General features: G+C 24.3%; 6 protein-coding genes across 7 annotated transcripts; 5 read left to right on the top strand and 1 right to left on the bottom strand.

Moving 5' to 3' along the window:
* The first annotated feature begins 203 nt into the window (after positions 1-203).
* LOC122850652 lies at positions 204-4,539 on the top strand. Its single transcript, XM_044149783.1, has 9 exons — positions 204-1,121; positions 1,225-1,669; positions 1,767-1,795; positions 1,876-2,033; positions 2,670-2,711; positions 2,778-3,726; positions 3,801-3,953; positions 4,020-4,271; positions 4,345-4,539. Exons 1-9 carry the CDS (start codon positions 254-256, stop codon positions 4,506-4,508), a joined length of 3,060 nt encoding a protein of 1,019 aa, XP_044005718.1. The 5' UTR covers positions 204-253; the 3' UTR covers positions 4,509-4,539.
* Positions 4,540-4,874: 335 nt separating this feature from the next.
* LOC122849803 (probable cytochrome P450 6a14) lies at positions 4,875-6,815 on the top strand. The gene is made up of 4 exons (XM_044148625.1): positions 4,875-5,896; positions 5,999-6,443; positions 6,536-6,564; positions 6,643-6,815. Exons 1-4 carry the CDS (start codon positions 5,029-5,031, stop codon positions 6,813-6,815), a joined length of 1,515 nt encoding a protein of 504 aa, XP_044004560.1. The 5' UTR covers positions 4,875-5,028.
* A 180-nt stretch (positions 6,816-6,995) lies between these two features.
* On the top strand, positions 6,996-8,959 carry LOC122849807 (cytochrome P450 6A1-like). 2 transcript variants are annotated; one of them, XM_044148630.1, is made up of 5 exons: positions 7,040-7,088; positions 7,161-8,106; positions 8,176-8,331; positions 8,398-8,649; positions 8,723-8,959. In XM_044148630.1, the coding sequence occupies exons 2-5, from the start codon at positions 7,185-7,187 to the stop codon at positions 8,884-8,886; spliced, it is 1,494 nt and encodes a 497-aa protein (XP_044004565.1). In that variant the 5' UTR covers positions 7,040-7,088; positions 7,161-7,184; the 3' UTR covers positions 8,887-8,959. The 2 variants fall into 2 exon arrangements, with proteins under 2 accessions (XP_044004564.1, XP_044004565.1); XM_044148629.1 differs by having other exon boundaries at positions 6,996-8,106.
* A 70-nt stretch (positions 8,960-9,029) lies between these two features.
* LOC122849804 (probable cytochrome P450 6a13) lies at positions 9,030-12,256 on the top strand. The gene is made up of 5 exons (XM_044148626.1): positions 9,030-10,707; positions 10,771-10,926; positions 10,990-11,212; positions 11,299-11,327; positions 11,394-12,256. Exons 1-5 carry the CDS (start codon positions 9,786-9,788, stop codon positions 11,573-11,575), a joined length of 1,512 nt encoding a protein of 503 aa, XP_044004561.1. The 5' UTR covers positions 9,030-9,785; the 3' UTR covers positions 11,576-12,256.
* Positions 11,972-13,892, top strand: LOC122849810 (PI-PLC X domain-containing protein 3). The gene is made up of 2 exons (XM_044148632.1): positions 11,972-12,330; positions 12,720-13,892. The coding sequence occupies exons 1-2, from the start codon at positions 12,177-12,179 to the stop codon at positions 13,646-13,648; spliced, it is 1,083 nt and encodes a 360-aa protein (XP_044004567.1). The 5' UTR covers positions 11,972-12,176; the 3' UTR covers positions 13,649-13,892.
* LOC122849809 (PAT complex subunit CCDC47) lies at positions 13,788-16,232 on the bottom strand. The gene is given in 4 exon segments (XM_044148631.1): positions 13,788-14,431; positions 14,490-14,697; positions 14,700-15,396; positions 16,153-16,232. Coding segments are annotated over 4 exon segments (1,326 nt in total). The 5' UTR covers positions 16,162-16,232; the 3' UTR covers positions 13,788-14,019.
* Positions 16,233-16,240: the final 8 nt, after the last annotated feature.

The raw sequence follows: 16,240 nt of genomic DNA, 5'->3' as shown, positions 1-16,240 counted from the left end.
AAAAATTTATAAAACATAAACAAAAATAAATTGTAAATTCAAAAATAAAATATTATGTCAATAAACGAATATATTATTGTTTTTCATTCCGTCATTTTATGTATTCAGTCTGTGTTTTTTAAATAAATAATAATACTACTATCAAGATAAGTGAATAAAAAAAAAAAAAAACAATAACTAATCAGAAATTAATTGACAGTCTAAAAATGATAACGGTTGATTGAAGTTGTTGATGATAAATTAAGTGACTAAAATGGTATTTGTAACAGTGGAATTATTAATTGTTACCATATCACTGTTATCAATAATTTACTACTACAAGTGGTTAACATGTTACTTTGATTTTTGGAAAATACGTAATGTAAATGGACCAAAGCCAATACCACTACTTGGTAATGTACTTGATCTTGTGACATTTAAATATTCAATTGGTTGTTTTCTTCGTAAAATTTATAACGAATATAATAATGAAAAAATAGTTGGTTTATTTGTAAATCGTCGACCAGCATTAATGATAAATGACATGGATTTAATTAAATCAATATTAATAAAAGATTTTTCAAGTTTCATGGATCGTGGATATGGTACACATGAAAAGACCGATCCATTGACAATGCATTTATTTAATTTAGAGCCAGCAAGGTGGCGACCATTAAGAGCTAAATTAACACCAGCATTTACATCGGGAAAATTACGTGAAATGTTTTATTTATTAATCGAGTGTTCTGATCAACTTGATGATTATTTAAATAAATATAATGGCAAAATTGTTGATATGCGTGAAATATCTGGTAAATTTACACTTGATGTGATTGGTGTATGTGCATTTGGTCTACAAGCAAATGCTCTTGATGATACTGATAGTTCATTCAATACAATGGCTAAAAGAATATTTGATCCAAATTGGAAAAATTTATTAAAATTTGGATTACGATGTTTTTCATCACCTTATTTATATAATATAATTGGTACTCTATTAACGGACTATGAGTTGTTTAATTTTTTTATAAATCTTACTAAAAATACAATTGATTATAGAATTAAAAATAATGTTACAAAACATGATTTTGTTGATCAATTGAAAATGCTCAAGGAGGATCCAAGTAAGCTAGGAGATATTGGTGAGTTTTATATTTAATTTATATAAACTTTTTTTTATTTTGGGTCGCCCAACTGTCAATTATTTCTACAATATTAAATAATTTATTTTCTCTCAATTTTCAGAAGTAACAGATAGCTTTCTTGCTGCTCAATTATTTATATTTTTTTTGGCTGGCTATGAATCATCATCTTCAACAATAAGTAATTGTCTTCTCGAACTTGCTATGAATCATAAAATTCAAGAAAAATTACGCAATGAAATAAATAATGAACTTGAAAAATCAAATGGAAAAATAACTTATCAAGGAATTAAAAATATGTTTTATTTGGATAAAATATTTAAAGAGACAATTAGAAAATATCCACCATTAACACAAATAATGAGAGTGTCAACAACGTCATATACATTTCCAGATACAAATATATCTATACCAGAAAATACAGTGATATGGATACCAGTATATGCAATACATCATGATCCAAAATATTATCCAGATCCAGATAAATTTGATCCAGAAAGATTTAGTGATAAAGTTATTAGAAGTCGTCATCCAATGTCTTTCCTCGGGTATTTATCATAAATATATTTATCTTTTTTTTCGTTTTCAATAAATTATTAATAAACTAAATAATTATTATTATCATTTTTTTAAATTTATTAACAGCTTTGGTGACGGACAACGTAATTGCATTGGTAATATAATTATTAAATTTTTTTTTAATAAATAAAAAAAGAAGATAAGTTTTTATTTTTTATAAATAAAATTATTTCAGGTGCAAGGTTTGGAACAATGCAGACAAAAGTTGGAATTGTAAAAATACTTGAAAAATACACTGTTGATATTTGTGATAAAACTGATAAAAATTTCAAGATTGATCCGCGTGGTTTTTTATTAACTCCGGAGAATGGAATTTATTTAAAAATAATAAAAACACCAATTGTATAAATTTTTTATTTTTAACTATAGAATATTTTATGTATATTAAAATCAAGATATTAATGCTATATTTAAATAAATTAATTATAAGTAATGTTAAATTGTGTTGAGTAAATTTTATTTGAAGGACATTTCACGTTTTATTAAATATGTTTTTTTTTTATCAACTACTTGTATAACGTGTAACGTATTATCTAGTTGTAAAACAATTTTTTTTTTCAATTTTTTATCTATCTTTTTTATAATAATTAGTATCTCGTCACTCATCACGTTCACAGATAAAGCAATCCATCACAGATAAAGTTTCTATTTCTTTAGTAACTCGTTAACTACTGACGAGATTAAATTCAAATCTAGCAAGGTTTTATTATTTAAGAAGAATTTATCATCAATTTTAATAAATAAATTCTTTTTTTTTAAATAACTGTTTATTTTCTTTTTTTAATTATAATAGTAAAAATTAAATTTTAATAGTTATAGTTTATGTTTCACGTAATAAATAATTTAAAAAAAAAATGATATTTTTTTTTGAATTTTGACGTAATCATCATTAGAAATATTGTCTAAACAAAAAAAAAAAAAAAACCATTTATAATATTTTTCAATCACTATTTTTTCAAAGTTAAAATCAACGTCATTGTTTTTTTTTCACTCATTAAATTACGTGTCAAAGTACGTTATCATCTTTCCTGTTAAATAAAAAAGTTAAAAAATTGTAAATTATATTTTTTGTTCTAGTTGTTAAATCACTTGGTACTAATAATGATACTGGAAATAATTGCTGGTCTATTTGTCTTGATGCTAATTATTTACAAATGGTCGATTTCAAGTTTTACATTTTGGAGTGATCGTGGTGTAACAGGACCAGCACCAACAGCACTTGTTGGAAATCTTGGTGATGTAATACGTGGAAAACAATCAATTGGTGATTGTTTAAAAAAATATTATGATGATAATAGTGATTTACCATGTGTTGGATTATTCTTTAGACGTGAACCAGTATTATTAATAAGAAGTTTAGATCTAGTTAAAGATGTTCTTATAAGTGATTTTTCAAAATTTTCTGATAGAGCACTAAAAACATATGAAAAAGCTGATCCATTATCACAAAATTTATTAGCACTTGAAACAAAACGATGGCGTCCACTTAGACATAAATTATCACCGGTGTTTACATCTGGAAAATTAAAAGATATGTTTTATCTATTATTAAATTGTGGTGATATGTTACAAAAATATATGGACAATGTTATTGATAAAAATAATATTATTGAAGCACGTGATTTAACAGCAAGATATACAACTGATGTCATTGGCACATGTGCTTTTGGATTAGATATGAAAGCAATGGAATGTGAAAATGATAGTGAATTTCGTCAAATGGGTAAAGAAGTATTTAAATTTACTTGGAAAAAAATTTTTCTATTTCAAATGAGAGAAATCATTCCATCAGTCTATGAATTTTTAGCACCAATTGTTAAAAATCATGGTATTACAAATTTTTTTATTAAAATAATGAATGATACAATGACTTATAGACGTGAAAATAAAATATATCGACATGATTTTTTGGATTATCTTATGGAAATTAAAGATAATCCTGAAAAATTGCCTGAGATTAAATTAACTGATGAATTGTTAGCTTCACAATTATTTATATTTTTTTCTGCTGGGTTCGAAACATCGTGTTAGTATTTGCATATAAATAAAATTGATAAATATTACTTTGATCTTTTTTAAATTAATTATATTTATTGATAGCTTCAACAATGGCAAATATGCTTTATGAACTTGCCCAGCATCATGATTATCAAGATAAACTTAGAGAAGAAATACGAGATACTTTGTCTGCCAATGGAAAATTAACATATGATTCAGTGAAAAATATGAAATTTTTAGACATGATATTTAAAGGTATAATATAATTAAGTTTATTATTAAAATAAATAAATATTAAATAAATATTTGTTCTTGTTTTAGAGACACTGAGAAAGTATCCAATAGGAACCATGCTCAGTCGAAAATCTACATCTGAATATACATTTTCTGGAACAAATATAAAAATTCCAAAAAACACAGCTATCGTTATTGCAACTCAAGGGATTCATTTCGATCCAAAATTATATAAAAATCCAGAAATATTTAATCCGTATAATTTTACTGATGAGGCAATTAAATCAAGGCATCCAATGAGTTTTCAAGCTTTTGGAGATGGTCCAAGGAATTGCGTTGGTATGATATTAATATAAAAAAATAAAATAATGTAAATTGATTTTAAAAATTAATTTTTTATTAAATTTATTAGGTGCACGATTTGCCTATCAACAATCAAAAGTTGGAATCATCAAAATGCTAGAAAAATATTATGTAGATGTTTGTGAAAAAACAGAAATTCCATACAAGGTCAATCCAAAAGGTTTTCTACTTGCTCCACTAAATGGAATTTATCTTAAATTTACAAAGATTTAAAAAATAAATTAAAAACAATTTTCCCTTTTCTTTTTTGTTGTCTATGAAATAAATAATCTAAAATTCTTTTGTTAAAATAATTTTACAGATATATATGTATCTGTTTCATATCTAATTATTTAATATCAATAAAATAATAATTCTACTAATTTTTATTATTAATTTTTATGACAAAGATGATCAAAATTTCTATTATAAAAAAAAAAACAATACAATTTATATAAATGCAATTCAAGGGACCGTGAATTCAATATTGATAGTCTCCGTAATCCGTATACGTAAAATAAATTATTATATAAAAAAAAAATGTTTTGTAAATAAATAAATACATTATTGTTTTGAATACGTCATTAATTTTATGTGTTCAGTCTGTTGTTTAAGAAAAGAATAATACTACTATCTAGCCGAATAAATAAAAAAGAAAAAAAACAATAACTAACAATGAATTATCTAAATTAATTGACAGTCTGAAAATGATAACGGTTGATTGAAGTTGTTGATGATAAATTAAGTGACTAAAATGGTATTTGTAACAGTGGAATTATTACTTGTTACCATATCACTGTTATCAATAATTTACTACTACAAGTGGTTAACATGTTACTTTGATTTTTGGAAAATACGTAATGTAAATGGACCAAAGCCAATACCACTACTTGGTAATGTACTTGATCTTGTGACATTTAAATATTCAATTGGTTGTTTTCTTCGTAAAATTTATAACGAATATAATAATGAAAAAATAGTTGGTTTATTTGTAAATCGTCGACCAGCATTAATGATAAATGACATGGATTTAATTAAATCAATATTAATAAAAGATTTTTCAAGTTTCATGGATCGTGGATATGGTACACATGAAAAGACCGATCCATTGACAATGCATTTATTTAATTTAGAGCCAGCAAGGTGGCGACCATTAAGAGCTAAATTAACACCAGCATTTACATCGGGAAAATTACGTGAAATGTTTTATTTATTAATCGAATGTTCTGATCAACTTGATAATTATTTAAATAAATATAATGGCCAAATTGTTAATATGCGTGAAATATCTTTTAAATTTACAATTGATGTTATTGGTACATGTGTATTTGGTCTACAAGCAAATGCACTTAATGATCCTGATAGTCCATTCAAAATAATGTCTAAAAAAATATTTGATCCAAATTGGAAAAATTTATTAAATTTTAGCCTACGGTGTTTTACACCACGTTATTTCTATGATTTAATTGGTAATTTATTAACGGACTATGAGTTACCAAATTTTTTTATAAATCTTACCAAAAATACAATTGATTATAGAATTAAAAATAATATTACAAAACATGATTTTGTTGATCAATTGAAAATGCTCAAGGAGGATCCAAGTAAACTGGGAGATATTGGTGAGTTTTTTTTTTTAATTTATAATTGTATGTCTTCTTTGTAACGACTGTCAATTTCGTTTACAATGTTAAGCTTTTTTTTTTGTTTGATTTATTTTTTAGAAGTAACAGATAATTTCCTTGCTGCTCAATTATTTGTTTTTTTTATTGCTGGCCATGAAACATCAGCTTCGTTGATTAGTAATTGCCTTCTCGAACTTGCTATGAATCACAAAATTCAAGAAAAATTACGTAAAGAAATAAATGATGAACTTGAAAAATCAAATGGAAAAATAACTTATCAAGGAATTAAAAATATGTTTTATTTGGATAAAATATTTAAAGAGACAATTAGAAAATATCCACCAGTTACAGAAATAATGAGAGTGTCAACAACGGCATATACTTTCCCAGATACAAATATATCTATACCAGAAAATACAATAACATGGATACCAATATTTGGTATACATCATGATCCAAAATATTATCCAGATCCAGATAAATTTGATCCAGAAAGATTTAGTGATGAAGTTATTAGAAGTCGTCATCCAATGTCTTTCCTCGGGTATTTATCATAAATATATTTGTCTTTTTTCTTTTTCAATAAATTAATAAATTAAATAATAAATATTATCATTTTTCGAAATTAATTAACAGCTTTGGAGATGGACCAAGAAACTGCATTGGTAATTTAATTATTAAATTTTATTTGATAAACAAAAAAAGACATATGTTTTTATTTTTAATAAATAAAATTATTTCAGGTGCAAGATTTGGAAAAATGCAGACGAAAGTTGGGATTGTAAAAATACTCGAAAAATACACAGTTGATATTTGTGATAAAACTGATAAAAATTTCGAAATTGATCCACATGGTTTTTTATTAACTCCAGTAAATGGAGTTTATTTGAAATTAATAAAAGCACCGATTGTATAAATTTTTTATTTTTAAATATAAAATATTTTTTGTACATTAAAATCAACATACTGATTTTATATTTTAATAAATTATTCATGAGTACTGTTAATTTGAGTTGAGTCAATTTTATTTCAAGGACATAAATTAAATTATTATTATTTATTTTTTTTATCAATTGTTTGAACAGCAGATATTGTATTATTTACTTTTTAAATAAATTTTTTTCAAATTTTTAATTATATTTTTTCAATCAATACGTTTGCATTTAGTGTTGATTGAATTTAGAAGACGGTATAATATCTAGCCTGTTTTATAAGTCTTATTTAATAAAGTTTAAAAATTCTAAGATTATTTTTGTTTTAGTTGTTAAATTACTTGGTACTAATAATGATACTGGAAATAATTGCTGGTCTATTTGTCTTGATGCTAATGATTTACAAATGGTCCATCTCAAGTTTTACATTTTGGAGTGATCGTGGTGTAACAGGACCAGCACCAACACCACTAGTTGGAAATATTGGTGATGTAATACGTGGAAAACAATCAATTGGTGATTGTTTAAAAAAATATTATGATGATAATAGTGATTTACCATATGTTGGATTATTCTCTAGACGTGAACCAGTATTATTAATAAGAAGTTTAGATCTAATTAAAGATGTTCTTATAAGTGATTTTTCAAAATTTTCTGATAGAGCACTAAAAACATATGAAAAAGCTGATCCATTATCACAAAATTTATTAGTACTTGAAACAAAACGATGGCGTCCACTTAGACATAAATTATCACCGGTGTTTACATCTGGAAAATTAAAAGATATGTTTTATCTATTATTAAATTGTGGTGATATGTTACAAAAACATATGGACAATGTTATTGATAAAAATAATATTATTGAAGCACGTGATTTAACAGCAAGATATACAACTGATGTCATTGGCACATGTGTATTTGGATTAGAAATTAATGCAATGAATGATGATGATAATGAATTTCGTAAAATGGGAAAACAAATATTTAAGTTTACATGGAAAAAAGTTTTTTTATATCAACTAAGAGATTTTTTTCCATCAGTTTATGAATTTTTAGCACCAATTGTTAAAAGACATAGTATTACAAATTTTTTTATCAAAATAATGAAGGACACAATGGCTTATAGACGTGAAAATAAAATATATCGTCATGATTTTTTGGATTATCTTATGGAAATTAAAGATAATCCTGAAAAATTGCCTGAGATTAAATTAACTGATGAATTGTTAGCATCACAATTATTTATATTTTTTTTAGCTGGTTTTGAAACATCATGTTAGTATTTTTATATATAAGCAAACTTATTTAAATTACAATATAAGTTAATTATTAATTTATTATCAGCTTCAACGATGACCAATATGCTTTATGAACTTGCCCAGCATCATGATTATCAAGATAAACTTAGAGAAGAAATACGAGATACTTTGTCTGCTAATGATGGAAAATTAACATATGATTCTGTAAAAAATATGAAATTTTTAGACATGTTATTTAAAGGTATAATATAATTAAGTTTATTATTAAAATAAATAAATATTAAACAAATATTTGTTCTTGTTTTAGAGACACTGAGAAAGTATCCAATAGGAACCATGCTCAGTCGAAAATCTACATCTGAATATACATTCTCTGGAACAAATCTAACAATTCCAAAAAATACATTAATCTTTATTGCAGTTCAAGGGATTCATTTCGATCCGAAATTTTATAAAAATCCAGAAATATTTAATCCGTATAATTTTACTGATAAAGCAATAAAATCAAGGCATCCAATGAGTTTTCAAGCTTTTGGAGATGGTCCAAGGAATTGCGTTGGTATGATATTAATATAAAAAAATAAAATAATGTAAATTGATTTTAAAAATTAATTTTTTATTAAATTTATTAGGTGCACGATTTGCCTATCAACAATCAAAAGTTGGAATCATCAAAATGCTAGAAAAATATTATGTAGATGTTTGTGAAAAAACAGAAATTCCATACAAGGTCAATCCAAAAGGTTTTCTACTTGCTCCACTAAATGGAATTTATCTTAAATTTACAAAGATTTAAAAAATAAATTAAAAACAATTTTCCCTTTTCTTTTTTGTTGTCTATGAAATAAATATAAAAAAACAATATACAAAAATGTAATTCAAAGCAAAATATAAAATTAAAAATAAATTTTAAAAATGTCAGGATATTATTTTCTTGTATTTAAAAAAATCGGTTTTATTAAAAAATATTATCATTTTTTAACCTTGATCATTACGTAAAACTTCGCGATATCTCCCACTTTATAATTTACTCTTTTTATTTATGTAATAAAAAAAAAAAAAAGAATACATTATAATATTCTCAGTTGTGTCTCTACAAGTGATCAAAAGTTGAATATTTTTTTGTCTCATTATTTATTTAATCTTCAACTGATTGCTTAAGCAAGTTTTAATTATATTAATCACCAGCTTATATTAATTCAAAGCAAAAAACACTTATATTAATCAGAAGCTAATATTTTTAAAAATTAACTTTTATTTTTAACATTGAATAATACAAAAAATATACCACTTGAGCTCTCTTATCGCATAAACCAATTTTATATATAATTTTTAATAATCATGAAGGCATAAAATATAAAGATAATATTTTATTGTGTGTGGGTATAAACTAATTGACCGTCAACATCATTCATCATACATACGTATACGTATAGCATTGTATAAAAGAAAAAAAAATATTGCGCGTTATATAATCATTGTGAAAAAAAACACAAACAGGTTTCAGCTTTTTGTTTAATCTTGGATTATCTCAGTTTTTTTAAAAGTCATCATGATGATACACTAAGTAAATATGATGTATAATATATAAATTGATTCAACGACATCAGTTTACGTGTGAGACCACAACGAAAGTCACATGAATATAATTTAACTTGACATGAACAAATTGAATTAATAAAATATAAATTCATCATGATATTAGAATTAACAAGTGGTATTTTTGTTTTGGGTGTTTTAATTTATTGTTGGTCAATTTCAACATATAATTTTTGGCATGAACGTGGTGTACCAGGTCCCAAACCTGTACCACTTCTTGGTAATATAAGTGATCTAATAACTGGAAAAAAATCAGTTGGCCAATTGGTCCAAGATTATTATAATGATTATAAAAATGAAAAAATGGTTGGTTTATTTTTTCGTCGTGAACCAATACTGTTGTTGAGAGATTTGGATCTTATTAAAGATATTTTTATCAGTGATTTTTCAAAATTTTCTGATAGACCAATGAGAGTATTTGAAAAAGCTGAGCCTTTATCACAAACATTGCTACATCTTGAGTATGCAAGATGGAGACCATTGAGAAATAAATTATCACCAGTATTTACATCTGGAAAATTAAAAGATATGTTTAATTTAATACTTAATTGTGGTGATAATTTACAAACTGTTATGGATAAAATTATTGATAAAAATAATATTATTGAAGCACGTGATTTAACAGCTAGATTTACAATTGATGTTATTGGTGTTTGTGCATTTGGTCTAGAAATTAATGCAATGAATGATGATGATAATAAATTTCGTAAAATGGGTAAACGAGTATTTCATATGAGTTTTAAAAAAATATTATTATTTCAATTGAGAGAATTATTTCCTTCAATTTATGAATTTTTGGGTTCAATTGTTGATGATACTGAAGTTACAAATTTTTTTATCAATACAATGAGAGATACAATGAATTATAGACGTAAAAATAATTTAACACGTAATGATTTTCTTCAGTATCTCATGGAAATTGAAGATAATCCAGATAAATTACCAGAAATTAAATTAACTGATAGTTTTTTAGCATCACAATTGTTTATATTTTTTTTGGCTGGATTTGAGACATCATGTAAGTTGTTTATAAATTATTTATTTATAAATTTAATAATAATTTGTTTAATTTATTTTTTAGCTTCAACAATAAGCCATGCTCTTTATGAATTAGCACAGTATGAAAATTATCAAGATCAATTGAGACAAGAAATTAAAGAAACAAAAGAAGCAAATGGTGGAAAATGGACTTATGATTCTGTTAAAAATATGGTGTTTATGGAAAAAGTTTTTAGAGGTATTAAAAATTAATAAAGTAATAGTAATATTAAATATTAAATAATAATTTCTACCGTAACAGAAACTCTACGTAAATTTTCTCCAATTCCAATGTTGATTCGTGGATCCAATACTGAGTATACATTGTCTGGAACAAATGTAACAATTCCAAAAAATTCAAAAATTGCATTTCCAGTTTATGGAATACATTATGATCCAAAAATTTATCCAAATCCAGAAGTTTTTAATCCAGAAAATTTTAGTCCAGAAGCTATTCAGTCTCGACATCCAATGAGTTTTCTCAGGTATATTTAAATACATTATTTTTTTTTCTAAAACATTTGTAAATTCAAGTATTATTATTTAATGATAATTAATAATATTATTATAGCTTTGGAGAAGGACCAAGAAACTGTGTTGGTAAGTTTAGAAAATAAAAATGATTGATGAACGATTGAAATAAAAATAAATTATTAAATTTTTTAGGAATGAGATTCGCTTATCAACAATCAAAAGTTGGGCTGATTAAAATTCTAGAACGTTATCGTGTTGATGTTTGTGATAAAACAGATATACCATATAAATTTAGTACACGAGGTTTTTCTTTGGAGCCATTGAATGGAATTTACTTAAAGTTTACTAAACTTGATAATTCGTCTTCAAAATGATTAACTGTGATTAACAACTTGATGATGACAATTTTAAGAATTTTTTTTTTTTTTAATAGTTTGTAATAACTATGTATAATCATTTTTAAATAAATTAAATAAATTTTTTTCTTTTTAAAAATACAGCAGTAATAAAGAAATTCAAGTTAATAATATTTACCTATTTTACGAAATAAAATAGAAATAAATATAATACTTAACGACAGTTTAAATGTATTTACTATTTAGAGGTTAAGTTAACTTTTCAATTGTAAACAATAACAGTGCCGTACATTAAATTGCAATTTGCAGTACTCCAATATGAACAGTATATAAATATTTTATTTTTTTTTTAAATCAAGTAAATAAAATTAAAATAATCAGGTTACAGCTTGTTGAAATGCAGCTAACACATTCACTTGACACTCACAAGTGACACAGTCAAGTGTCAACAACACATCAGCCATTGCAATTTAATTTAGCAAAAAAAAAAAAAAATAGGGAAATAATAATAAACATTATTTTGTTTTTTTACTCCCTTAATATAATAAAAAAAAAATTTATATTAATTGTACAACAGTGTTTAATTATTTTTGTCAATTAAATATCATCGAAAATCGAAATGGATTACATTGATGATTCACCGGTTGTTGTCAACATGGACAATCATCAAAGCAACATAAATAAAATAATTTTAAATGATAATTTGGAATTTTGGATGACAAATCTACCTCCATGTCTCAAATCATTGCCAATAATTAATCTTGCAATTCCTGGTAAGCTCATTAAGATTTTTAATTAATTAATTTAACAAAAAAAAAAATCTTTTTTTATCTTTTTATTCAACACAAATTAGTTGATTTTAATTAACAAACAAAACAAGGAGAATTATGTATTTGTTTTTCTCTTTGTCTATAAATCAATGAGCTCATAAAAATATTAATATCAAATTTCTTTAAATGAGTTCAAGAATAAATTAAAATAAATAAAAGAAAAAAATAAAGCAGTGTTTTACGTAACAAGAGTAAACATGTACATTCAATGTCACCACATTCTCAGTTGATAATAAGACTTCATGTCAAACATAATAAGCTTCAAGATAAAAATTAATTATCAATAATTAATATGCATTCATAAAAAATAATAATAAGTTTTATTTATTTAGGTTCTCATAACACAATGACCTACACAATTGAACGTAACAATGATGTTGGTCCTGATGAATCAAAGTATCTTCGACTTCTTGGTAAATATTTTGGTATACTATTAAAACCATTGATATTCAATTGGTCTGTAACACAATACGATACAATAACTGAACAATTAAATGGTGGAATAAGATACTTGGATTTTAGATTAGCAAAAAAATCAAATAATGACATCTATTTTCTTCATGGTCTATTTGGTGATGAAATAACAAAATATTTATATGAAATATCAATTTGGTTAAACAATCATCCTGGTGAAAAATTAATAATTGATTGTCAACATTTTTATTTATTTAATAAATGTCATCACAATATGTTTGTTGATAAATTAAAAAATATATTTAATCATAAAATATGTCCATCAACAATGGATTTAACACAAATAACAATTGACATGATGAATGATAAAAGTTATCAATTAATAATTATATATAGAAATGATATTTGTAATGTTGAAATTGATTTTTGGCCAAGTAATTTATGGCCTACACCATGGCCAAATACTGTTAATCCACATAAATTAATTGATTTTTTAAATACAAGATTAAAAACAAAATTAAATGATGCTGGTTTTGTATCACAGTGTTTATTAACACCAAATAAAAGTTATATATTTAAACATATTTGTGGATCATTACATCGTGATTTAGCAACACTTTGTAGAACAACATCTGATAATTGGATTGAAAATAATTGTCCTGGTTATGGTGGTCTTAATATTGTCATAACTGATTATGTGTCTTATCAAAATTTTTTATTTTCAAAAATTGTTATTCAACGTAATTCTGTACTTGTTGATAATAATATTGATAATGATGATAAAAAGAACAACTTGTACCTTAATGAAAAACAAAATTATTATGATAATGATTTAAATTGCATTTAAAAATTATTATTTTGTTATTTATAAATGTTTTTTTTGTTATTAATTAAAATCACTAGATTTCTTCCTATTTTTATTATATTTATTTTGATCATTTATTTGTTAAACAATTGTTTATTATTATGTACAATAAATTATACATTATTTTCATATATATATTTTATTTTTTAAATTGTAAATTGATGAAAATTTTGGCAGTTATAATGTACTTTGTACGAAATAATTAAATGAATTTTAAATGGTAAATTTTGTAAATTAAAAATATCAATTTTCTAGATATTGTTATTATTTTTTTTTTATTACGTATATGATAAATTTCAATGAAATAATAATAATTAAAAATTAAAAAAAAAGAAATGAATTGTTTTGATAAATCAAAGTGCTTTGACTTTAAGTTGTTTCATTCTTGGTGCTCTTTTTTTTGCTAATCTTTTTTGTTCTTTTTCTTCCCATTTACGTTGTTTATCAGGATCTTCTTCTAATAATATACGTTCTTTTTCAGCTTGTCTTTTATCTTCACGTTTTTGTGCTGCTGCTTCAGCACGGGCTGCATGAGTTGTTTTTAAAAAAGTTTCTTCAACTTTTAAACGATTTTTATCGGTTTTATTTTTGGCTTCTTTTGATAATCTAAATCTTCGTAATTTATCAAGTATATAAAATGTAAATTGAAGAAGTGATTTCATTTTATCTTGTGTATCATTATTTAATAATTTTCCTTTGACACTTATGTTTAATCCAACAAGAAGAACTCGTTTAACTTCAGGCATTGTTAATGCACCAGCATCTCTGTAAATTAAATTAAATTAACACAATTTTCATGTTATATTTATTGTTTTATACGTACTCTTGTTGCTTGACACCACTGTACTGATCACTTATGTGAATATAGTCAATAAATTGTGGATATTTATTGAATATTTGTAAAACACGAGTATCCAAAATAGCTGATGCAGCTTCAGCAACTTCTGACATGACAAAAAAACCAGCTGGTCAAATATGCAATGGTAAGTCAATTGCTGCAACACCAATATTTAAATTTCTAAAAATATTGCTTGATCATTTTGTGGTCTAATTATTTGTGATATTATTGCAACAAGATCTTGTCTTTTAATTAATTTTAATTCAATTAACATTGATTCACAGCCAACTCTACCAGAACAATATACTGAATATTGTGATTCACTTTCTTTTATAAAACCATCATCATTTGTATCTTCAAGTCCTTTACCAGTATCACCAACAAGTGAAAAATTATCATCAAGTATTTGACGATTTTCATTAAGCCAATTTTCAGCAATATTTATATTTTTTGATCTACCAATAATATAATTTATAAAATAAACAACAAGACCAATTATCATTAATATTTCAAGATAATATGAATCCCATCTATCACGTAAATGAAGTGGTACTTTTGTTATTGTTAATGTTGATGGTTCATCTGTTTTTGATGGATTTTTTGTTGGACCATCTAGTCCCTCAAATTCTTCATCATCTTGAAAATGATCAAACTCAGTATCAACCTCATCCTCAATCTCAATATCATCCTCTTCTGATACTTGATTTAATTCTAATTTATTTGATGATTGTTGATCAACTGTACTGGCTAGCTTTTTTGGTCTATCATCTTCAAAATCTTCAAATTCAGCAAATTCATTATCCTCTGGCATTTCATCATGATAATGAGCTGTTGCCCAGATATTTGTACCAACCAAGGCAATATGCACCAACACAAACCACAGCTTCATCATCTGTAACAACAAAAAAATACAAACACAAAAAAATTACTCCAAATTGAAATATTACAATTAATTAATGATAAAAAATAAAAATAAATTAAAAATTAAATTTTTTATTTAAACAATATATCAATTAAATATTATATTATTAATTTTTTATGTTAAAAAAAATTTTAAGTCTAGCTTGAATAATTAATTTTAGTTGTAAAAAAAAATAAAAATTTGGGTGTTTTCCACGAAAATTAAATATTATCATGACACAAAATTAATAATTCACTTGATTTTATATAACCAATAACTCACCGGTTAATTTTATTTAATTATAAAACAAATTTATTATTAATTTTTGACCACATGAGAGTCATGTAATCGTCACAATAATAATTAGGTCGTACTTGAGTATGCTGATGATTTTTTTTATACAGGCTACGCAACTATATTTGTACTGTCAAAAAAAAAAAAATATAAAATGAAAATAATGGTGATCATTCAGTACCTGAACGTGGCAGCAATAGACAATTTTTTTTTTTTTTTTTATCTAATGATATTGTATAATAATAATAACAACAACAATTGCACTTTTTTTTTTTTTCTCAAGACGTCAACGTCATCTTTGACCCAGTCGGTAAAAAAGCTACACCCTTAATTTATATTAAATAATTAAAAATTTATATTATTAAAATTGAATAGATAATTAATTAATTTATGTATAAATAATTATATTAATTATATTTAACTGTAGGAAATATTTTTTTTATTTAAAATCACCTTGCGCATTTTGGAGCTCTCCAAAGAGCCAAAATGCTCCAAAATCGATAAAAAAAATATTGTGCAACGTTTGTGCGCAACTTCACAT

The sequence above is a fragment of the Aphidius gifuensis genome, linkage group LG2 (genome assembly GCF_014905175.1).
Source record: "Aphidius gifuensis isolate YNYX2018 linkage group LG2, ASM1490517v1, whole genome shotgun sequence".
NCBI classification, from domain to species: Eukaryota; Metazoa; Arthropoda; class Insecta; order Hymenoptera; family Braconidae; genus Aphidius; species Aphidius gifuensis.
The sequence above is the reverse complement of the archived record's forward strand: the minus strand, read 5'-3'. Positions and strand labels throughout refer to the sequence as shown.

Bases quoted from the DNA above. Each gene is read 5' to 3' on its own strand.
- LOC122849803 (XM_044148625.1), top strand. From the start codon at position 5,029: ATGGTATTTGTAACAGTGGAATTATTACTTGTTACCATATCACTGTTA. The intron at 6,444-6,535 runs GTATTTATCATA...ATTAATTAACAG, and splicing joins CATCCAATGTCTTTCCTCGG to CTTTGGAGATGGACCAAGAA. The intron at 6,565-6,642 runs GTAATTTAATTA...AAATTATTTCAG, and splicing joins TGGACCAAGAAACTGCATTG to GTGCAAGATTTGGAAAAATG.
- LOC122849804 (XM_044148626.1), top strand. From the start codon at position 9,786: ATGATATTAGAATTAACAAGTGGTATTTTTGTTTTGGGTGTTTTAATT. The intron at 10,927-10,989 runs GTATTAAAAATT...CTACCGTAACAG, and splicing joins TATGGAAAAAGTTTTTAGAG to AAACTCTACGTAAATTTTCT. The intron at 11,328-11,393 runs GTAAGTTTAGAA...TAAATTTTTTAG, and splicing joins AGGACCAAGAAACTGTGTTG to GAATGAGATTCGCTTATCAA.
- LOC122849807 (XM_044148629.1), top strand. From the start codon at position 7,185: ATGATACTGGAAATAATTGCTGGTCTATTTGTCTTGATGCTAATGATT. The intron at 8,107-8,175 runs GTTAGTATTTTT...ATTTATTATCAG, and splicing joins AGCTGGTTTTGAAACATCAT to CTTCAACGATGACCAATATG. The intron at 8,650-8,722 runs GTATGATATTAA...TAAATTTATTAG, and splicing joins TGGTCCAAGGAATTGCGTTG to GTGCACGATTTGCCTATCAA.
- LOC122849810 (XM_044148632.1), top strand. From the start codon at position 12,177: ATGGATTACATTGATGATTCACCGGTTGTTGTCAACATGGACAATCAT. The intron at 12,331-12,719 runs GTAAGCTCATTA...TTATTTATTTAG, and splicing joins AATTAATCTTGCAATTCCTG to GTTCTCATAACACAATGACC.
- LOC122850652 (XM_044149783.1), top strand. From the start codon at position 254: ATGGTATTTGTAACAGTGGAATTATTAATTGTTACCATATCACTGTTA. The intron at 2,712-2,777 runs GTACGTTATCAT...TTTTTGTTCTAG, and splicing joins TCATTAAATTACGTGTCAAA to TTGTTAAATCACTTGGTACT. The intron at 3,954-4,019 runs GTATAATATAAT...TTCTTGTTTTAG, and splicing joins TTTAGACATGATATTTAAAG to AGACACTGAGAAAGTATCCA.